The sequence below is a fragment of the Lissotriton vulgaris genome, chromosome 5, assembly GCF_964263255.1.
Source record: "Lissotriton vulgaris chromosome 5, aLisVul1.2, whole genome shotgun sequence".
In the NCBI taxonomy this organism is placed as follows: domain Eukaryota; kingdom Metazoa; phylum Chordata; class Amphibia; order Caudata; family Salamandridae; genus Lissotriton; species Lissotriton vulgaris.
In genome coordinates, this window is record NC_141693.1 from 1709765752 (window position 1) to 1709789679 (window position 23928).

General features: G+C 44.7%; 1 protein-coding gene across 1 annotated transcript in view; it reads right to left on the minus strand.

Moving 5' to 3' along the window:
- Nucleotides 1-23928, minus strand: part of ADAM11 (ADAM metallopeptidase domain 11) — a 336142-nt gene that overhangs the window by 111277 nt on the left and 200937 nt on the right. Inside the window, exons 15-17 of the mRNA XM_086919835.1 lie at nt 7237-7336; nt 5598-5669; nt 1192-1287 (exon numbers count right to left, since the gene is read on the minus strand). Coding sequence (XP_086775961.1) covers nt 1192-1287; nt 5598-5669; nt 7237-7336 — 268 coding nt within the window. The remainder of the gene's footprint in view (nt 1-1191; nt 1288-5597; nt 5670-7236; nt 7337-23928) is intronic.

Here is a 23928-nt window from a genome sequence, read left to right on the forward strand (position 1 = left end):
TTGGCAATCTAGGGCCATATGTATCACAATGTTCTTTTGCGATTCTCAAATAGTGATTTTTCGTGAATCGCTATTTGAGAATCTCCAAACGCTATGTATATAGGATTTGCAAATAATTTTGCGAATCCTACATATTCCTTAATTGCGAATCGCAAATTGCGATTTGCAATTAAGGAATTCCTCCCCATTCATTCCTATGGGCCTTGAGGCCCATAGGAATGAATGGGAAGACATTCTCAATTTCGATTCTCAATTAGAGAATCGCAATTTGAGAATACAATTTCAAGGGAGCCAGGGTGTCAAAAAGACATCCTGCTGCACCCCTGAAATGTGCATGTGTGCACATGTGGTGTACATAAATTACCTAGTGGCATGTATGTGCACCACATGGCACTTCGAAAAATGCACAAAAGTGAATTTTTCAAAGAAATCGCAATTTACCACCAACTTGAATTTGGTGGTAATTTGCCATTCCTTAAGGCCAAATTGCACTTTTTCTGTGCCTCCTACATTGCATTTAAGGAATCACAATTTGCGATTCCTTAAATGTAATCGCAAAATAGGGAATTGTATATTTTGCGATTTCTTACTTTGCGAGGCAGTTTTTCTTTAATACATACCATTAAGCCCGATTGCGATTGCAAACGCTGAAATTCTGCGAATTTCAGCATTTGCGATCGCAATTTGGAATGATACATATGGCCCCTATATCATTGAGTCAGTGTTTTGCAAAGCTGATTTTTAAAGTGCCTGTTTTCACATGGAACCGATTTGAGGAAAAAAACATTCTATATGCGTTTCACTAAATGCCTAAAATGGATCTGTTCCATCTACAGCTGATGGAATAATATCAAACCAACCAATTGCGGACTGGATTCAAACTGCTCATTCTGGCACATCTAGCCCTCTAAGGTTCATTCTCTCAACCCTAGAGATCACTGCTCTTCTTTTCAACCCACTCATTGTTTCTCCCCATCTCATCCATAGCCATTAAAGCATCTTCCCTTGAAACTCACAAGACGTGTACTCAGCAGTCCTCCTCACTACCCCAGTTCTGCTCCTCACCTCAGTGTCCTCAGCTTGCAATGTCACTCTCTGTGCTCAGCCCCCTCATGCCGCTTTTTCTTATTTCATTTTTTAGGGCCCATCCTGCTGTACCTTTCCCACAATGCCCCTCACCAAACCTCTTACCCGGCAGCTTCTGCAACAAAGCCCCTCACTACACATTGCATCATGTGTCAATGTGCATTTTTTGCAGCAGTGTCCATTAGATGTCTTGGAGCACTCCTAATGAAAAAAAAACATAAAATAAATTATGTTTTGTGCAGCATTCCACAATAAGTAACAAAAAAAGATTACACTGGAACATAGAGTGCCACCCTTTCATAGTTTATAAGGGAGGACTGGGCATTGGGGGTTACCACTGTCATCAGCATGGAGAAGGAACTACAATTTCTTTTTATCTTCATGTGCCAATCCGCTTGGTTCAAGACAGATAACTTCTCCACTCTCTTTACAAACTTCGCACATACCCTGCCATTACCAAGAAGCAAGCAGTAACAAAGCACAGGAGGATACCCATAAACCCAGTTGAGACCTGGGTGAATAGTAAGTAGCGTACAACAATGTCTGAACAGGTATTTAGTTGACAGTTATAAAGAATCATGCACATAACAGTTTGCAAGGGAAGGCGAGAAAAAGAGAAAAGGGAGACAAGAAACCAAGAAACAATGAATGCAAAAAATCTTTTTCATATATTTGATCAAGAAGTCAAAGCAACGGCACTCTGTTACATTAAATGTCATGTTACCTGTACAAAACTGTGCAACGCCTCTTGACAAAGGGTACACAGCAACACCCTGCTCTGTTTGCTGCAATACCACAAGGTAGTGGTGAACACCTGTACTAGCCTTCCCTGATTGAAGGAAAGAAAGCCCTTCAAAGGCAGCTGGATCGCTCAGAGCTCCAACAGATTGATGTGGAGTCTTGATTCTGCCAGAGACCAGAGTCCTCTAATCTCCACCTCTCCCAGATTGCCACCCCTGCCCATAAGTGATGCATCGGTCACAACGGTCACCTCTGGTTGGGGAAGGGAGAAGAGTCTGCCACTGACCCAGACATTGTTTATTAGCCACCAAATCAGATCTTTTGCAGTCCCCTCCGAGGTCTGGACCATGTCAGAGAGATTCCTCTGAAGCTGAGCCCACTAGAACTTCAGGTACCTCTGCAGTGCCCTGATAGTCCAACTGACATTTGTTACAAGAAGGATGCAGGAGGCCATGAGGCCACGAGGCCCAACAGCCTCAAAGTCAGCCTCACCGAAATCCAGGACAGAGGTTAAAACATTGGTATTAAGCATGAACATCCTGGACTCGCCATTTAGGAGAATAGTCCCGAAACCGCACTGTGTCCAGAACAGCTCTTATGAAAGGGTGCATCTGAGAAAGAATCAGGTATGACTTTGGGACGTTGAAAGTGAACCCCAGCGAGTTCACAAAGTTTGCCAAAGTCTGAAGGTGGGAGATAAATGCCTGGGACGAGCCCTCCCTTAACAGTCAAATGTTGATGTAGGTAAAGACTGGATTTCCCGGATTCCGAATATGGGCTGCAACCACCGCCATCAGTTTAGTCAACACCAAAGGGGTGCTGGTAAGGCCAAATGGGGGCACAGGAAACTGAAAGTTCTCTTTGCCGACCGTGAACCACAGGTTACACCTATGGGCCGGCAGAGGCGGGATTTGACAATAAGCTTCCTGTAAGTCCAGCAATACCATTCAGTTTCATGGCTGAAGGGCCGACAAGACTTGCAAACGCGTCAGGATTTTGAGTTTCTCCTTTTTTTTAGGATGAGGTTTAGATGGCTCAGGGCTAGGTCCCCGACCTTCTTGGGCACCAGAAAGTTGTGAGAATAGACACCACGCCCTACTTCTGATGTCAACACCTTCACTATAGCTCCTTTGGCCAATAGAGCTAACATCTCCTGACATAGCAAAGAGTGGTGGTCACAATGGTGAGGGAGTAGCCCCTTTGGACTAGCTACAAAACCCTATAGTCAGATGTTATTGACCTCTACTGGGACATGTGATGGCGTATCCAGCCCTCATTGAATGCCCATGATGGTTGGAGAGCATACTAAAAGGGATTTGGATGCTTTGGTTGCCGTAGAGTGATGGACTGACTCGACTTTTGGCTGCCTGTTCCATGTGGTCTTTGGGAACCAAGTCCTCGGCCACTAAAAGATTGTGAGGTTTGCAGGCTGGCGTGGCTAGGCATGTAAAGACCCACTTAGAAGCCCGTCGTGGGGCAATGAAAGGGGCGGATGGTGGACTGGGAGTGGGCAATGAAAGGGGCAGAAGGTGGACTGGGAGTGGCGATGGGCCATGGAAAGGATCAAGGACCTGGCCGTAGCGCTTCTGTCCTCAAAGCTATCAAGCACTGAAGCTGCCTTCTCTCCAAACAACCTAGAGCTTCTGTCCTCAAAGCTATCAAGCACTGAAGCTGCCTTCTCTCCAAACAACCTAGAGTCAACAAAGGGCATATCCATGATCGAGACCAGGCCATTGCCCAAAAAGCCATTTGTTCTCAGCCAGGTGTGGCACCTAGGGGCAGCTTATGATAAAATCACTCTGACCAGCGAGGAGTTGTATCAAGCCCACACTGTATGGTGAATTTGGCTGCATTCCTCCCATCAGTAATTGCTTCAGAGATTATGGCTCGGGCCTCGTCCGAGACCATGGGCAGCACTTGCGCAACCAAGTCCCAGATGGTATGGAAGTATCAGCCCAATAGGCATGCAGTGTCTTCCCGAAGGTATAATGCCTTTTGGATTCCTGGTCCACTGGAGTTGTAGAGAATGCCCAGGGGTTAACTTTGGAGGTGGAGGACTGGAGCACCAAGCTCTCTGGGGTGTGGTGTTGGGTGATGAAAATGAGTCACATGGAGCAGGCAACAGCAGCAGGAAATTGTCCTATCCTTAGGCGCCCCTGTGCAGGGCCTGGACCTGGCCATCAGTAAGGGCTTTATTGAATGGGAGCAACGGTTTAGTGGGGGCAACTCCCTGCTGAATCACCTATGTCTAGATGTTTGTATTGTTTACCACTGAGGGTAGCTTAAGGTCTAGCACCCCAGCCGCCCTCCGCACCACCACTGCAAATGAGCACACAGTAGGTAGGTGAGACCAAGCCTATGTCTGGAGAGGTGACCAGTCCGTTGGCATCCACCAGATACTCATACCAGTTGTCCTTGAGAAGTTCTAAACTGGTATTACAAAGGGCCTCTCCCATTCATCCCCCAATCCAGGCCTGTCATATCAATAAGGCACAGGCTCCATCATGGGGAATCTGCGCCCGTTGACGCTAGGATGGCGTCGGAAGGCACCCTCTGTGTCGGAGTCAGGAATGATGATGGCGCTGTCATGGTGCGTTGGCATTGGAACAGGAGTTGGGGCAGGTCAAGGTGGCTCAAATGGCACCACTCTGAATCCATCAAAGGTTACCAGAGTCCCAAATGGCGCAGGGTGTGCCTTTGGAGGAAGGACAGTAGGTGCCCCTTTCATTCCCACATGGAAGGCTGCCCACATATTAGGTACACGTCCTCATAAACTTTGTGTAGCTGGGCGGTGGTCTCTCCAACTTCCGGAAGCTCTGGGAGGTGCAGAGATGGCCCAGGGGCAGACTACACCACAGAGCTAGGCTTTGAAGGCCTATGCTCCCTCGTCTCATCAGATGACTTAAACGGACCTGGTGAAGTCGAAGACCTCTTCGACTTCTTGCTCTTCCTTGTGTCTTTGGGACTTACTTGATAGCCAAGATGATCTCGAGTGCGACAACGAGCACTTGTAGTGGTTCTGCAACTGATCTTGGGTCCTTCCTCTCAATCAAGATTTTGGGCATTGCTTGTCGAGTGGTGAGGAGCTTGAGAGACCGCTCCTTCAAGGCATTGGGGGGCGTGGTGCCACAGTCGACACAGGGCTTGGCATCATGGCAATGCTCCAAGCCTCTGAGTGATACTAAATGTTGGTCTGTCACTGACATCTGTCGATGCATCACACAGCTTGAAACCAGCTTTCCTAGATGACATCCTTGAAGCACAAGGAGGCAAAGTCTCGTAAAAATATCAACAACAAGTAAAATAGACTGGGGTAGCTCTTCTCCGGATCTACACTAACTGAAAAGAACTGAAGTCAGTGCACTGGAGTGGAGCCTATATAGGCACCTTGCACATCACTTCCTGCATGGACGATGCCGACAACGTCATGCAGAGCCAAACAACGCCACCTACCAGAGCACAGGGGTACTGATCATAAGCAAATTCTGGATCCAGTCTGACACCTGGGAATTATTCTAAGGTAACGAATCTGCAGCTAGGAGTCTCTATCAGATATAACAAAATTAGTACTTTAAACAAAGAACAAAACAAACCTCAGGAGTTTCTCCACAATATTAATAATACTCAGTTGGAACATAACATGGATGTACTTTACATTTTTAAGACTTAAAAACAGCCATGGCCCCAGCTTCTCTGCAGTTACCCAAGAGCTTTGTCTGTATAGGATTAATGAAGTACCAGAGATATGATAGGATATTAAGATTACTCACTGTGACAGATCCACAGTCGCACTCCTCTCCAGCCTCCACGAATCCATTGCCACACTCAGGCTGGTCTAGTAACTGTGAAAGAGACAACAAGATGTGAGCGAACAGAGACCAGGGTTGAATAGAAAGGTGAGAGATAAGTGATAGAGTGTATTGGAAAGACTACGGCTGGGACTTGAAGAGAAGGATACAGAGGCAAACAGTAGTGGCATTCATGTGAAAGATGAAGCAGGCAAGCGGGTGTGGAGACAAACATGCAAGTCAGAGGAACAGGGAAGGAGGAAAATAGGATGGGATCGGAGTGGCACAATTTGCTGCGCAAGGAATAAACAGCAGCAGTTTTAAGTGCCTGGTTGGATTGTAGGCATAGAGCGGGGAAAACAACGAGATAAGAAGATATTGAAAATGGACAGCTAGGCAGTGGGCATATGGCTAGTTCCTTGAAATACACTCACTCCTGGACAGACAGAAAGTTGTGGGAGTATAAGAACACAAATGCAATGAGTAAGCATCAATGTAGTTAAGGGTAGACAAGCAATGAAAACACTCATAGGTAAACAGACTAGTCAAATAAGTGGGTGAAAGATGGAAAAGACAGACAAGGGAGACAGGAAATTGGAGTAGGGAACAAATAGGGATCAGACATCCAATAGAAAGGGAAGGAAAGGGAGAGACAGGTAAACCCAAGATACAGTGAAGAGAGACACATTGGTGTGAGGGAGCAAGCAGATAGGATTCATGAAGGACAGTCAGTTCACATGGCTAGATTGGAGAAGCAGGGCACAGACAACGCGCCATACAGGCGAGGAAGGGGACAGACAGGCAATAGAGGAAAAGCATGCAAACAAAGTGACTGATGAGTGAAAGAAGGCAAGACTAATTGAGAAAACAGTCAATAGAGGATAAATGGAGATTATAAAAGAGACAAAGAAGGGAGAGAAATGTGGGGATGAACAGAAAGGCAAGGGAGGAAACAGCTGGGTGAGGAGAGAAACAGTGGAAGAGTTAGGCCAGAATTAAGATTAACACTACCCCAGAAAAGGAGGCATTTCTTCAGTAGAGCTCTCCAAGAGCAAAAAAAGCTTCCCTTCCTCATGGTTGAAAAAAAGCCTGGTTTACTTGTGAATCGAAAAACTTTACAATAGTCCAGGCAAAATTCTGATAGGCATGAGTAGCATAGCCTGTTCAGCTCTACACCTCTGCCATGGTATGCAACTTTGAATTGCCTTGCTGTTACGTCCTCAATGAAGCGCTAGGTTCTGAACCCTCATGAATACACAGGTTTGAAAGAAGACGCATGCCCAAACTATATAATAATTATTGGGGCATGCGATTAAGAAGTGTCATGTGCCAAAAAGCAATGCTGTAAATTACTGATAGGAAACATGATAATCATGATGTATATGTTTTGTTTATAGAACTAAAAGTGATTGTTAAATAACATGTGATTTAAAACATGAATTTTCGACATAATTATGAAGAATTAAATGAATGAAAAGCAATTGATTAAGTTTTGATTACGCTAGTAAAAATAAAAGATGTGGGATAACACTAAGTGAACAGTGCGTGACTGGACTAACCCTATGTTTGGTCTTAACTCTCCAAACTATATAATAGACACACAAAAGAACTGCAAGATTACCTTGGATGGCTTGTTGAAAAGGCAGGCCCCTCCTCCATCCTGCAAGAACTGGCTGTACTCATCAATGCTGCAGCGAGAAAATTTACGAGGCAGGTAATATCTGCAGGCGAGAGAAACACACATCACTTGATAAGTAGAGATCAGGAGGCTTTTTCCTAGTCCTATTGATTGTTCCCAGTGATTGTAATTTGCAAGCTCCATACTTTCACCACAAGGCACAATCCAACCACACCTGTGCATCATACTATACAGATGGCACAATCCACTTCCCACACTTCCACAATTGTACATAATCCAGAGTATTATAGCATCTCCCATGAAGCTAGAAGAAATATAATAATGTTTCCGATCTGAGGAAGTTCTGTGGGCCCTTCCAGGGTAAGGTGTGAGGGAATGTCTAAGCCAGGTCACCCAGTGCCTGGAACAAGAATTAGGAATTAGCTACACAGGGAACCAATCCACATCTATACTCTGTTGGTGTCCAATTATGGACTTTTATTCTATTGTTGATGCAACTTTAAGAAAATCTAAGTGCAGTTCTAAGCTTTCTCTTTCATGGATTATCTGATGAATACCTTCAGCAGCACAGGCCGGATCTACTTTGTAACTGAACATGCCCCATTCCAAAGTAGATCAATTCACTAGCACAACACATGTAGGTGGCAACAGCTTGAGTTGAGATCAACAAGGCATCTTTACCACTACCCCATCACAGCAGATCACCTTCCTCACTTCCTTCCCTTCAACCAGCCATTCAGAAGCACAGGTCTGGTATATTACCAACCAGCTCTCATTTTTACTGTGCCCCTAAAGGCAGTAGCCTGGAAAGTCACATCTGAAGTCATTGTATAGAAAGTTTACTTTCAAACCAGTTTCCTGCTGTATCCAGAGGCTCCTGTACTATTGTGACTTGACAGCTTGAAATTCCAAGGGTTGCCAGTCAAAGATTGTTTATGTTTTAAGACATAGACTTATGCATAAATGCCTATTTGGCTCAGAGCTGTGAAGAAGCACTATCACTATGCCCTTGTTTATTAGAGCCAATCAGTGAAGCAACAAACTGCTGCTATCCAAGCCTCATGTCTCATACTTCTCTCACTGCGGACAGTCAACTACTTTCAAAGCATCCAACTTGATTAACCTCCATTTTGAAACCCACTGCAATCCCAATATGCCGCCCATCTCAAAGTCCTGGAAAGAAAAATATACCATCTTCCTCTTCATATGCTTTACATTATCCTGCCATTTGGAAAATGGATGAAAAATTGTTCAGGTGACTTGAGGCAAACGTCTAGCCAAGCGAGCACAGACTTGTTGGCTTTTATGCTGACGATGGTCACTCACATTTAGGTACATATTGTCAAAAATTCTCACCAGGTGTTTCTACATTCTTTCTCCTTAAAAAGATGACAATTCTTCGGTCATACTCGAGTAATGAAAATAATTCTTAGTTTGATCACCATCCACCACTATTGCATCTCAGGGCAAGTAAGAAGCATAGGTTGTAGGTGCACTGCCAGAAAACATCTCACTCTGAGAGACAGAAACACTTTGTTTTGGCTGTGTTCCATTGAAGGTGGATGTTGACTATCTGCTACCTATGTTAATGTTGAGGCAAGTCAATGTTGACTCTGGGAATATCTGATACGATTCTGGGCCACTCCAAAGTTGATATATTTTCACTCCACTAGATATTTCAGGCTATAATTGAACCTTACATGAGGGTGGAATTTCCACAAGGAATTTAGGTTATTTTTACCCCGAAACCCTGACTAACCCACACATAAGCCAGCTAGGTGGTGGTAGCAAATCCAAAAACCCACCCAAATGGTCCAACTTCACATCAAGCTTCCATGTTCCTCACTTCAACCCGGAAGCTTTATATCGCTCATTTACCCAATCGTCATACAACTGCCCCCCCCAAACACCGGGCTGGGCGAAGCCATATATTCAGCCCAATGGTCCTCCTATATCCAGGGGAATGCCTTTTTTTAATAACCCTCCGTATCCCCTGATCCCATTTACACCAGCCCTTAAACAGGCTCCGCAGCCTTCCAGCTTACTTCCATCCCTTTCTAATCCCTACAGGCCCCCCCACCCCAAGGACCTGTGGCATATTCCACTAAGAAACTTATACGATCCACTTTCTGGGCTGTCGTCGAACGATTGACAAACTAGGGGGAATAGCAATGACGCCCAGTTTACATCTCCCGTAGGATTGGTTTCGGGTCTCCTCCCTTGTAAGGCTGTAAGTGTTAAAGTTCCTGTTGTAGGTTGTGAGGAAGGTGACCCTGCCCTACCAACTAGGTGGGTTACTTCCCCACCGCCCTATGACATTCTACCCTTTTGTGTGGCTTCAGCTACTGGTCCACACCCTGCACAGGCTCTAAGGGATGCGGTTTGTAGGTCGCCTATTGCTGGGGTTCCTGCTGTGGTTTCCGTTTCCATTGTAGGTTCCCAACATTCCTGCATATCCTCTCCCGCTGTTGTTACTGCTTTGGGTGCCCAAGCCCTTTCTAAGGGCACCTCACTGGGTTGCTGGAATGTTGCGGGTATAGATTCTTGTTTATGTATACCTGATTGGGCTGACTTCATCAGACAAGGTGATGTCTGGTCCTTTCAGGAGACTTGGTCAACTGATCCGGTATATTTCCCAGGTTATCTGAGTTTTAACAAACTTGCAGTTAGAGGGCAAAGAGGCAGGGCAATGGGGGGTCTTAGTGTTTGGGTGCGCCATTCAGCAGGAGTCTCTGTTAAAGAAATTCACATTGACTGCCCTGATATCCTCATTGTTAGCTTGACGCTTAATAGTGGACTGGTTATACTATTGTTTAATGTGTATGCCAGAGGTACCCCGGGTGGTTGTGTCTCAACCACCCTAACACTCTTAGACGAATTCCTTGGCTCCGCACAACAGAAGGGTCATGTGGTGGTTATGGGTGACTTCAATACCTGCTTTGAACCGCTAGGTGTGGATGATGGGATGCTAACGGTGGCTGAGGACTCAACCTGGGGTATCCCACAACTAGAGCTAACTCCGATCGCCAAATGGTCCCAAAATGCCACTTTCATTAAAGGCCTATGCCTGAACTGGGGATTGCGTGCCATAAACGGTCGGACCAGATCGGACAGATTGGGCAATCCAACATTCTTTAATGGAAGATTTAGTAGTCGCATCGACTATATTTTAGTCGATGTAACTATGTGGCCCCTAGTTTCGGATATGGAAATTAGACCCCGGCCCGAAAGTGACCACGAGCCTCTCCTAGCGGAACTCAAGGATCGTAGTTTTTCCTGGTCCTCTGTGCACCTCCCCAATGTTGTACAGGAGGCCATGGTATTAACTAACGACATGAGGAGGGTCCGGTGGCCTAAGGTTGCTGTAGACACGGATGCTCGTTCTAAAATAAGATCCATGGTATCTGACTCCCTAAGATTAATAGAGCAATGTGATGACCCGATCCAAATATCCCTCAAAATCCCCGATATTCATGCCAGCTTGTTCACTTCCCTTAAGACCCTATTTATTAAAATAGTTGCCAATAAGGGCATTGGAAAACCGAGGAAGCCAGCGAACTGGTTTAATGATGAGTGTGGTACATCTCATTCAAACCTGTTTAAAGCCCTAAAATCTAGAAACACAGCTCTTATTAAATCCTCCAGGAAGGCCTACAATATAGCCAAGAGGCGGGCCAAAGCCGCCTGGGACGAAGAACGCTGGGCCCTCCTAGTTGAGGCATGCGGCTCTAGGAATCTTACACACTTTTGGCACCTCCTTAAATGGGGTAAGTCCCTGGACGATCGACCTAGCCCTGCTTCTGTCGATCAAGAAAAATGGGTGTCTTATTTTGAGGATCAGTTCAGGTGCCTCAGTGAAAGGGAAACTCCCATTGGTTGGCCGCTGTCCTTTGACACGCTTGTGTTTTCAGCCAAGGAGGTTGAAAACGTTCTGAATTCCATCCCCAGGGGCAAAGCCCCTGGCCCGGATTGTATTCCTGCGGATATTTTCCAACAGGACCATGACCTATGGGTACCCTATCTTCTGTTCCTGGCTAACACGCTGGCCAGTGGTGCACAGGTGCCTGTTTCTTGGGCGGGAGCTGAGATTTTGCCCATCTTCAAGAAGGGTGATCGGTCGGTTCCTTCTAATTACCGGCCGATCAGCCTTATTGACGCTGTTCAAAAGATAGTGTCACGTCTTGTCCTAACCAGGGTTCAGGCCTGGATTGAGGAATATAATATTCTTACCCCTCTCCAAGCTGGGTTTAGACCCCATGTTAGTACCCTGGATCAGGCCTTCCGGTTTATGTTACTACACTGGAAGACGGTCACTTTGGGCAAAGGTAACCTCTATGCGGCCTTCGTAGATCTTAGGTCTGCGTTTGATCTCGTACCAAGGGTTGGGCTTTGGAACAGTCTTTTGGAAATGGGTATGCCTCCCTCCCTAGTTCGTGTCATTGTTAACCTTCATGCGGAGACCTACGCCTATGTACGATGGGGCAAACCTGGTGAGGTGACCAAAAAGTTTCCTGTGCTGAAAGGTGTCAGACAGGGATGCGTTTTGGCTCCAACTCTGTTCTCCCTATATATAAACAGAGTCACCAAGTACTTTGAGGGATGCCCCACAGATGCGCCAAGTTTGGCTGGCAAGAAAATCCCTCTGCTCATGTTCGCTGACGACACTCTTTTGATTTCAAGAACCAGACAGGGATTACAGCTTGCACTGTCTAGGTTTGAGAGTTTCTGTAGCGAGCATGAGCTGGAGGTGAACATCGCCAAGACCAAATTTATGGTCATGAGGGGTCACAAGCAGGTCAAGGCTAGGGTAATTATGGGGAATACACCCCTAGAGCAGACCAACCACTTTACCTATTTGGGTGTTTCATTTAGCGACACACTTAATTGGTCTCATCAGATCGAGCTCCTGTCCCTGAAACATCGACAGTTGGGTGGAGCTTTGATCAAAGAACATAAAAGCTCTTTTACCAAGCCCATGTCCCCGCTGATGAAGATCTATGGTGGGAAGGTTTTGTCATCAGTGTTATATGGTGCAGAGTTATGGGGAGGTAGTAACCTGGACTCCTTGAAACTTGCCCAAAACAAATTCCTAAGGATGGCAACTGGTCTGCCACAATCGACACCTTTAATTCCCCTACTATACGATCTGGGGTGCCACTCGGTGGTCGACTGTGCTCGATTTCGACCGATCTCCTTCTGGCGGCGACTGTGGACTACCCCTGACCTACACTACTATGCTGAAGCCTGTCTGGAGTTAAAAAACTCTCCGGGAGCCCTAAAAATAGGATGGTTCAGAGATCTTAAGGCTACTCTTCTATCTTTGGGCCTCCCTGAGTTGTGGCTGTCGCCTGAGACAGCCACATTTCCATCTAAAGGCGAGCTCAAGAAGTGCTATTGGGCCTGGGTGATGCACAATACCTTTTCAAAAATAAGCCCAAGTAGTCTCACAGGTTTATTTTTGGTCCATAAAGATCTGCCCAGGTTAGAGAATTACTGGGAGATCATTACCAAACCCCTTGACCGAAAACTTTTTTTTCAATTCAGATGTGGAACACTACCTATTGGGGACTTCACCACTAAGTGGGGAAAAGCTAGTCAGGGGTTTTGTGCAAAATGCCAGGGGTCCGGGGAAAGTTTGTCTCATATTTTGTTTGTGTGCCCCCAATACTCTGCCCCCAGATCTAAGTGGCTCAAACCAGTCTGTAGCCAACTAGGCACACGTTCGTCAGCCGAGGCCCTGAGACTGTTAAAAACTAATCTGGATCCGATTATTGTGGTGGGGGTAGCCAAGTTCCTAGGCTGGGCCTGGATTATTAGAAGTAGGTGTATTAATCTAAATTAGCTGAGTCTGCTTGTTTTTATCTCATAATACTGTGGTAATCAGCATCTGTATCTTTTTTAAATTTTTGTATTCTTCTGCAAGAAGCCATTCGATGCCAATGATTTAATACTGATTTTATCCATGCTATTGTGTTTTTTGTATTTATGTCTTTTATGATGAATTAATCGAATAAAGACTTCTTGACTGATTAACCTCCATTTTGAAACCCACTGCAATCCCAATATGCCGCCCATCTCAAAGTCCTGGAAAGAAAAATATACCATCTTCCTCTTCATATGCTTTACATTATCCTGCCATTTGGAAAATGGATGAAAAATTGTTCAGGTGACTTGAGGCAAACGTCTAGCCAAGCGAGCACAGACTTGTTGGCTTTTATGCTGACGATGGTCACTCACATTTAGGTACATATTGTCAAAAATTCTCACCAGGTGTTTCTACATTCTTTCTCCTTAAAAAGATGACAATTCTTCGGTCATACTCGAGTAATGAAAATAATTCTTAGTTTGATCACCATCCACCACTATTGCATCTCAGGGCAAGTAAGAAGCATAGGTTGTAGGTGCACTGCCAGAAAACATCTCACTCTGAGAGACAGAAACACTTTGTTTTGGCTGTGTTCCATTGAAGGTGGATGTTGACTATCTGCTACCTATGTTAATGTTGAGGCAAGTCAATGTTGACTCTGGGAATATCTGATACGATTCTGGGCCACTCCAAAGTTGATATATTTTCACTCCACTAGATATTTCAGGCTATAATTGAACCTTACATGAATGGATCCACTTCTACAACTTGAAAGTTTCAAGGTTTTGTTTGCTGCTCTCTAGAATAATTTTCTGACCTGCATTTCTTCATAGAGGCGTCTTACACACCAGCTATTTTTCGGTCCCATGCAGTTTGAGGTCTACTTTTTAGGTCTCGCCTACAACAGCACATGTGCTGCAAACACTCTCCCTTCCAAGAGATATTGCATACTACAAGGAGCTTTCAGACCGCCCAATTACCATATATTGGCTACCCTGTCACTCTTATATGCTGCCTTTTAACTGGCCACCTTGTGCTCAGCGCCTCTTTGTTCAGCTGTTGCACAGACCAAGTACTGATTGCTTCAACTTGATTGCTGTCCCTCAACTTTTAGCGCTGTAATTGAGGTACTATTTTTATTATTTTTTCTTCTATCCCTGTTGTCCTTGTTAAAGACTGAGAAAGCTCAGAACTTTTTCCTATGTCCTTGGGCAGAAACGTGTGTGCTACAATGGTTCGCACCCATTTCCCGTAGTCTGCAAAAACACGCTATGCCTCACAGTTCTCCAGAAACTCTGGGGATTTTCCGTGTTCTGCTTAAAAAAAAATGCCCGTAGCAGGAGTGCTCACTGTATGCTGGGACTCCATTTCTGATACTGAAAATGCCCAACACACCCTGAAGCAACCAAGGTGGTGGCATGGAGTTTATGCAAAAAAGATACAATCATAACACTATTTGCCCTGAATACTCAGTACCTTACCTTTATAATCCTATACTAGTGAAACAGCACATGGATTGAGCAACTGCTGCCGAGAATGTAATCAAGGCTCAGCCTTTAATCCTTTTGAGGGAGATAAAAGAGACACCTGTACCCAGTAGACAGCTGGCCTCTCCATCCAGTTACACATCCTGGTTTGGTCCCAATGTTCCATAAAATACATAAAGTGTCTAGATATGTGTCTGCACGAATAAGTGTTTAGACTACATTGAACATGTGTGTAGGTCGTATTGCTCACTGGGGCCGAGTCTAATAGACAAAATCCCAATGAGCAGAACGGGCAGCTCGGGAGCCACGCCCTCTTCTGCAAAAATTATGCAGAGGCCAAGCCAGTAACTCTTTTTTTTAAATCATGCTGCACAGGAGCCGCAGTGCTGTACATTACCAAACCAAGAGGTCTTGCAGGCGCGACCTATTGGCTTTGCCAATGCTTCTTTATTCTTTATCACCCTGCTGAATTCAACACACAAACGAGGCCTCTGGTGATGCGTCCATTACTGTGCGCATGAGAATTACCTGCCTAGCCAGGACAAGACGCACAAATGCGAACTCCATCTTCTCTTTCCTGGATTAGAGTGTGAGTGTACGCGTTGGGAGACCGTCTTTACCCTCCATGCTCCCACTTTAGCTGTCTATTTCCGCTATGTCTTTTTTTTTTTACTTTCCTCTACAGTTTCTGTTTCGGCTTCACTTAGGATTCGGGTATTGAATCCAATATTGGTGTTATTGTTTGAATTTGGGTATCACATTGAATACCGAGCCTAAGTTTTCTTTTGATCTAATTGCTTTTTGGTTATGCATTTTTGCTTTCATGTTTTTAGCCATAATTTCTTAGTGCTACTATGCAGAATGTTTATGCTGCACCATTTTCTTATCTTCTCCTGGACAACCAGTGCTTCGCTGGTCTTAGTTTCAAACCGCTTGGCCACTGTATGTGGCACTTCAGTAAGTGTAGAACGTAAGACCACAACTCTTATGCACGGTTTATATCCTGACGTTAAGGAGGTATTTATTACATTTATCGGATCTTTCTGATGAAGATGCCATAGGGTTAAATTAATTTTAAATATGCATAAAGAAGTTGAATATTCATCATCTTCCTAAGATTATTTCTGCGTTTGAACTGTACTATTTTGGGGACAGGATGCAGAGATCTGATGAGTCTGTTGGGAGTATAACTTCTTTATGCTTCAACATGTAATTGTGGCTCTTCATGTGAAGAATATCTGCAGGATCAATTCATTTTGGGTTGTGCAACTGAGAAAGCTAGAGAATCATTGTGACAAAGACAATCGCTCGCTGAAAGAAGTTTTAACCATTGCTAAAACATTCCATGGCATGTGTTGAAACTATAAAAAAGAAGAATGTTCTGCAAGAAAGGGCTGATGGTGACAGAAATCACAACTTAGATGTTTTCATTGTAACAGTACCTCTTATTCAGCTAATCATAAGGATGGTCCAGATTGAAAATCTCTATGCAAGGAATGTGGAAGAAAAGGTAATTTAAGGAATAGTTGTACATCTGTGGGTGACAAGGGGAAAGTGAGCAAGGTGGATTGTATCTTGGAGTTAGAATGTAATGAAATGATTTTGCAAGTAAAGGCAAATGTTGATGGAGTCCTTCTGAAAAAGTGCACATTGAAGGTGCTCCTGTCAAAATGTTATTTGACTGAGTAGCCAAAGTTATGTTCATACCCAAGAACTTTTATGAATTTGAAATGAAAGGGAAAATGTTTAAACCGGATATAAAACAGTTCGGTGAAGGGGAGATTCTCTTATAAGTTGGTTTCACCAGAGAGATTTAATGGTATATCTTGAGCTGAATGAATCTCTCTCTGTGAGCTTGAAGAAACATGTGAATATCATCCATGATTTTTCTATTAATGCTTGTTATGTAAAACCTTTTCCTAATGTGTATAGGAAAGAGTTAGGATGTTTAAAGAACTGTATCCATTTCATTAAGATTAGGTCTGGCTCAGTACATAAAGTCAGAAATGTACCATTAAAAGTAAAAGATGACATGGCACGCAAGTTAGAAAAACGAAAGAGAAATGGATAATCAAGGAGATTGAAGAGTCTTAATGGTTGTCACTTGTAGTATTGGTATGAAAGGCAAATGGTGAAGTGGGGCTATCTTTTGACCTAAGGGAACTGAACAAATGTGTGACTGTGGATCTCTATCCTTTTCAAACATAACTGAGATGCTGAGTTATTTGGGTAACACAAAATATTTCTCTTATCTTGATTTAACATCTGCATACCATCAGATTAAATTTCATCCTTTCTCTCAGAAATTACCATCTTTTATTACTCCATTTGGCACTTTTAATTATATCAGAATGTTCTTTGGAATGATTCCTGCTTCATCTGTTTTCCAGACGGCAATGGAAGATATACTTAAGGGCATTCCAGCAGTTAAAATATATTAAGACAATGTATTGGTGTTTGGAATTAGTTCCAGTGAACATAATGAGGGTCTGTGTGAAGTTTCTGCTAAAATGAAAGTTAGTTGTCCTAATCTGAAATTAGAAAAATGCTAATTAAACATGGTTAGCATTGAATATCTAGCCATTGCATCTCTTCTGGTGGTATTCATCATAAGGAGGAATTAGTAAATGCAATAAGCGAGATGCCATTCCCTAACTACAAAGTGGAATTTTTTTATTTCTTAGGTTGGCAGAGTATTACAACAAATTTTTGCTGAGAAAAGTTAAAAAATGAAACCCTTGCTGAAGAAAGATATTGAATTTATGTGGGACTGTGAATGTGAAAAGGAATGTGAGCTTTTAAAGCTTGAGTTGAAGATTGCTATTTGTTTATGCAGTTGAGCCTGGTCAAGAAACTATTTTGATGACAAATGCCAATTGAAAGGGCCTGGGACAAGTTCTGATGTAAGTGATTGAAGGTCAAAAGAAATCCATTTTGTTTTTTCTGAGAAGTTTGAAAGGTGCGGATATGAATTATTTGGTTATTGAAAAGGAAGCGTTAGCTGTGTACTGGGCAGCACAGAAATTAAGGACATTTTTGAGGGGTTGGGTTTTTAAAATTAACACAGACCACAAACCCTTCCGAGGGTTTTCATTAGCAAAGTAATTGGTATCATTTCAAGTAGGATCCACAAGTGGGTCATAGCTTTACAAGAATTTGAATTTAATGTTCCTGGTGCGAAAAATGCTCTGGATGATTGTCATCACAGATTGTGTAGTTAGAGTGTTTTGTGTGATGTGAGGTCGTTTTTGATGGCAAATTTTGTGGTGAAAGTATGTGAAGTGACCTGTGGTGCTATACTTGAGGATAAGTGGTTAAGAGAGTTAATGGGTGATCAAACGTTCATTCGGGAAAGATGTGATAGGATTCTGGGATGCAAAGGTGATACTTTCTGTGAGAGATGGGATTCTATTCAGTGGAAGCAGATTAATTCTACCTGTAAATTTGAGAGATCGTATTATTTTCATGGTACGTGAAAGTCATTTAGGGATTTCAAATACTAAGAAAAGGATTCGTACTGACTACTGGTGGCCAGGGATGGATTTAACAGTGGAAAGAAAGGTGAGAGATGTTACTGAATGTTGCGAAGTTATATAATACTGAAATGTAGGACCCAACCCATGTGTGTTCATAAGTTACCACCTGGTCCTTGGGATGTGATAGCCCTGGAAATATTTGGTTTTATTTGCACTTTTAGTGTGGATCATGACATTCTGAGTTGTGTGGATATGTACTCCAGGTGGCTGGAAGTCTTGATTGGTAATTCTATTGAAAAAAGAGTTCTTGTTAATTTTGTTTGATTGAATATTTAATCAGGAAGACTATCCTTCAGTTTTGTTAACAGACAATAGAGCTCAACTTCAAGAGAGATAGAAAATGTATTGAAAGATAAACGAATAGTGCACTAGAAGTCAGCTTTATATTATCCAAAAACTATTAACATGATTGAGCGATTCAATAAGGCTTTGAAAGAGGACATACAGCCGGAGGGAGTGAGAGACTAAGCAAGACTGTATAGGTGGACCCCTCATTTAACAACCATGTGACTCCCATTGAGTGATTGAGGGGTAGGAAGCCAGATTGTTTTATGTGTTCCGGTTTGGTGAAAAAAAGGAGAGGATGTGGAGTTGAACCAGTCGTCAAGGGAAAATGAGTGGATGGAGGGCAAAGAAATGGACATTTTGAGGAGAAAAGAGGAGTTTGATGATCAACTAAAGTACAGGTAGGGGACTGGGTGAAGATCAAACTTCCTGGTATATGTACCTATGTTTCTAAATTCAGCAGGCCGATGAAGATCATCAAAATGTTCAAGAATGCTGTAAAGACTGATGACCACTGGATTTAGAATCTAGGTAGGGTGGTCTAATGTAGTTTGGGTAGTTCTGATCTCACTGGAACCAAATCTGAACATGTGTCTTCACATTCTGAAGAACAACAGAAAGTTCTCAAGGATTTGGGGAACCGAGCTGCAGAAGCTTGGACTGAGATGAGAAGCACTAGGAAGAGTTTGTTTTTTTCCTCTGTGCTTTAATTTTGTTCTGTTTGTTTATATGGGTGAAGGGTGTGTGATTTTTCAAGCTGCCTATGCATGTAAGAAAACTGTGCACCGGTGTTCTGAAAATATTTGGATTTGATGGTGGGGGAGTTGGAGAGCAGTACAAAGGACAGCTGGCTGAGATTGTTATCAGGATTTTAAATAAACCCTTTTAACAAGCCTCCGCTGGTTTCCCTGTCATTGTTATGTGGGTGTTTTATATTGTTATGTGGGTGTTTTATATAGCGCTCAGCTACTCCAAAGGAGTGTCCCGGCGCTTTCAACCCACGGATCAGACACTAACACACAACACAACAGTAGAATGAACCAGAAAAAAAAATAACAGAAAGCTAGAGACAAAACAACCAAGTCTTTAGACCCTTCCTAAAGGCAAGCAAATTGGCAGTGCTGCAGAGTTACAAGGGAAAGGTGTTCCAGAGCTGAGGCGCCAGACGCTTAAAAGAGCGTCCACCAGTCCGGGCCTTCTTCACCACAGGCACCACCGCAAGAGAGAGGGTTTCAGATCTGAGAGCCCTAGCAGGTTTATAGAAGGCCAACCTTTTCTGAATATAGGTAGCTCCAGTGGCATACAGTGCTTTGTGGGCCAACGTAAGGGCCTTAAAAACAATCCGCTTCCGGACAGGAAGCCAGTGCAGGGTAATTAAAAGGTCAGAAGTGCTAGCACGACGGAGAAGACCATAAATAGCCCGGGCCGCCGAGTTCTGGACTACCTGAAGTCGTTGCAACAGATACTCGGGCAAACCCAGGTAGAGAATGTTCGAGTAATCTAGCCTCGAACCAATGAGGGCATGGACGGTAATCTTGCGATGGTCCAATGAAAGCAGAGGAAGAAACCTCCGGAGCATCCTAAGCAGACCGAAGCAGACGCCCACAAGACCAAGAACTTGGGCTTTCATAGTCAGCCCATTATCAATTTTGACCCCCAAGTTTTTAGCCACGGTGGAGGAAGACGCCGGAGGAAACATGTCGTGCGGCCACCATGCTTGCCAACTCGGGTCAGATTTACACCCGAAGAAGAGCACCTCAGATTTGCCCGGATTACACTTGAGACTGTTGCCCTGGAACCATTCAAAGACAGCTCCAAGACAACCACGAATCCTCTCTCCATCAAACTCAGCCCCCTTTGCACACGTAAAAAGGAGCTGAGTATCGTCGGCGTATGATATTATCTGGGCCCCAAAGGACTCAGCCAGCACCGCCAACAGGGTCAGAAAGATATTAAAAAGAGTCGGGCTCAGAACGGAGCCCTGCGGGACTCCGACCTCCAGAGGCGGCACTTCGGCTGAGTAGGGAGGGCCCAGACCACCTGCCGGCGACCAGCCAGGTAAGATTGAAACCACCTCAACACCGTCCCTCGCAGACCGATCTCATAAAGTCTGTGGAGAAGACCTTCATGAAGGACGGTGTCGAAGGCCGCCGACAGATCAAGCATGACCAACATGGCCCTACCACCTGAATCCAGCACTTCCTTGATAGCTTCACTGACTTCTAAAAGCGCAGTTTCAGTGCTAAAGTTGGTTCGGAAGCCAGACTGAGTGGGATGCAGCAAGCTATGGGTCTCAAGGAAAACCGAGAGGACCTTGTGGACATGCTTCTCAACGATTTTGGCAAAAGCAGGTAGGAGAGAGATCGGGCGATAGTTAACATGAAGGACCGGATCAAGGCCCGGCTTTTTGAGAAGCGGAACCACCATCGCCTCTTTCCAGACGCCAGGAACAAAGCCACTGGTCAAAGAACAATAAATCAGCACTGGATTCAAAAAAGGATTGACCACCTCCGCCATCCTCGCCAAGAACCTGGCAGGGCACGGGTCAGCAGGTGAACCTGATTTAAGCTGAGATAACAAATCAAGCGACGCAGGGATCGACAGAGGAGGAAATTCAGACAGAGTACGCTCCGAATCCTCCGCCAGACTCCAAAAATCCTCCTGGCACACCATTGTCTTAGAGACAGGGGCTGAGAAGGAGTCCTGGATTAACTTGATCTTATCATGAAAAAAACTGGCCAGTGCAATCACCCACGGTTCAGAGAACTCGTGCTGGGATGCAGTAGCTTTGGGCGACATGAACTCCTTCACAATAGCGAAGATCTCCTTGCAGGAGCTGGAGGCTGACTCTATTCTAGACGAGAAGTAAAGCCGTTTTTCCCGCAGAATATCAGCATGATAGACCTTAATAGCTACCCTGTATTCCGTCTTGGCCACATCCTCATACCTATGGCACCACCGTCTTTCAGCACTCTTACAAGCGCGTCTGGACGAGGCCAAGGCCTCTGTGAACTAAAGTGCAGAGGACCACCTGGGAGTTTTACGAGGAGAGGACTCAGGAGCAAGTTCATTGAGCCGCTCCCTAAAGCAGTCTTGCAACTGGGCAAGGTCGGACTCCAGATTTCCCGACAGCGGGCAGGGATTATCCATAAAAGCCTGTCCCAAATCTTCAAGGGAAATCTTATGATAGGCTCGACAGGGTTGCCCCGATGGAGGAGGGACGGCACACACAGGCTTACCGACCCCAACAATCTGAAAGGATATCAGAAAGTGGTCCGACCAGAGCACTGGGACCGGGCTAGCCATAATGAGAGGCAGAGTAGAAAACACCTGATCAAGGGTGTGACCTCTATTATGGGTCGGTACAGCCAGGTAGGGGATAAGACCGAGAGGGGCGGTGACCTCCAAGATTTTAATAGTGTCTCCCTCACCTCCTTGGTCCATATGAATGTTGAGATCACCCAAGACCATACAGTGTTTAGCCTTCAAACATAGCTCAATGGCCCTTGCCTGTAAATCCTCATGGAATGAACCCAGGGGCCCCGGGGGACGATAGACAAGAAGGCCCACGAAGGATTGGTGGGCAGATAAGGTTATTGAAAAAGCCAGGGCCTCACAGCCCGGAAGGGGCTCCATCGGAACCACAACACAAGAAGCTGAGCGCCTGACCACAATTGCCACACCACCACCTCTCCCTTTAATTCTATCTTGCCGGAAGATGACATAATCAGACGGGATGGCGGCTGCAAGATCAGGATTGGATGTTTCCCCCAACCAAGTTTCGGTCAACATCAGACATAGCGGCCTCTCTGATACGAGGAGCTCATATATGTCAAGCGCATGCCCGCCCAAAGATCGAGTATTGAGCAGCAAACACAGATGATTGGTAGTGACCTCCGGGACAGCAAGTATCCCTATGCGTATATTGCTAGGCAGCCAACCACATCCAGCGCAACGCCGTTTCCCCCTATGACGACCTGGGAAAACTGTTCAACATACTCCCCTCCCCGCCCTTAAGGCAAGAAACTCACCTGCCGAATATACTATCCTAGAGTCAGCACCTCCCCCCGCCCCGTCCGCCTCCGGGACGCTGACGGGCGCAGACCTCTGCGCTCCTCCGGCGCGCCGCTGCGCGTGCGCTGCGCACTTGTATAACTAGTCTGTAAGTAGTAAATGGCAGACACACCCAGAAAGACTATACCGCTAACCGGAGAGGCATCTAGATGGCGTTTGAAGCCCCCACACCCAAAATGGCGGTCGGCAGTGAGGCGACGAGAAATAGCCCCGAATGGAGTTACTGGGGTTATAAATGTGAGTGCGGGCAAAGGGAAATAGCAGCAATGTTGATTAGGAAATACTAATAATAAAATACACAGAATAAACCACACAACAATCGATAAAAAAACAAAGAGCAGGAGGCTCAATAGAGTTTAAAATAGCAGCAATAATTAAGAGCAGCGTTTCAGGTCAGTTCTGATGAGTAGGTTAGGTGCAACACGAGTGAAATTGGCCCACTAAATAGTCTCTTGCCAGACACACCCAGAAAGACTATACCGCTAACCGGAGAGGCATCTAGATGGCGTTTGATGCCTCCACACCCAAAATGGCGGTCGGCAGTGAGGCGGCGAGAAATAGCCCTGAATGGAGTTACTGGGGTTATAAATGTGAGTGCGGGCAAAGGGAAATAGCAGCAATGTTGATTAGGAAATACTAATAATAAAATACACAGAATAAACCATACAACAATCGATAAAAAAACAAAGAGCAGGAGGCTCAATAGACATATACATTGCTTCGGATTACTTATGGTAGGAAGAGCACTGGATGATCCTCCGTTACCAGAGAAAGAAGCACTGGCAAAGCTAACAGGTCTCAGTAATGCCCGAGCAATTGGCCTTGTCAATGGGAATGTCTTTTTGTCATGTAGTCTAACACCACATCTACTGTTCAGCATGGTTGAAAGTTACTTAAAGCCCAAAATCACAGGATGATGAGCCATCGTCGAGTCTCTTTGCCCCCCCATGTTGAGTTTATAGTCTTGCTCCTCCTAACTCCAAAAAGTGTTGTGATGTGGTATGCGCTGGCTGCATCACAGCGCTTTATTCAGTGACTGTCAACTATCCTTAATTGCGGATGTGCTGCTAGACAACATGTGTAAAAGACATTCACCTTGACAAGGCCAATAATTTGGGAATTGCCAAGATCTATGGGTTTTGCCAATGCTTGTTCGGTATTGACGGGTTTTGCTGAACAAATGTGGAACTGATAGCGAGAAATAGTTGAGGAACTTTGGACTGTTATGCAAAATCCTCGCTTCACTTCAAAGCTGGGACAGGAGAGCTGGGGAACCAGGTATGAATCTTGGGCTCGGCTAAACAATTTGTGATTATTGGCAAATCAATTATGCTTCACCCTGTCTACGTCAATGAATGTGTCATTGTGAAATGTAACTGGTGAGCACTTAAAGCGGTTGAATACCATCGGCTTGTGTTAGCACTAT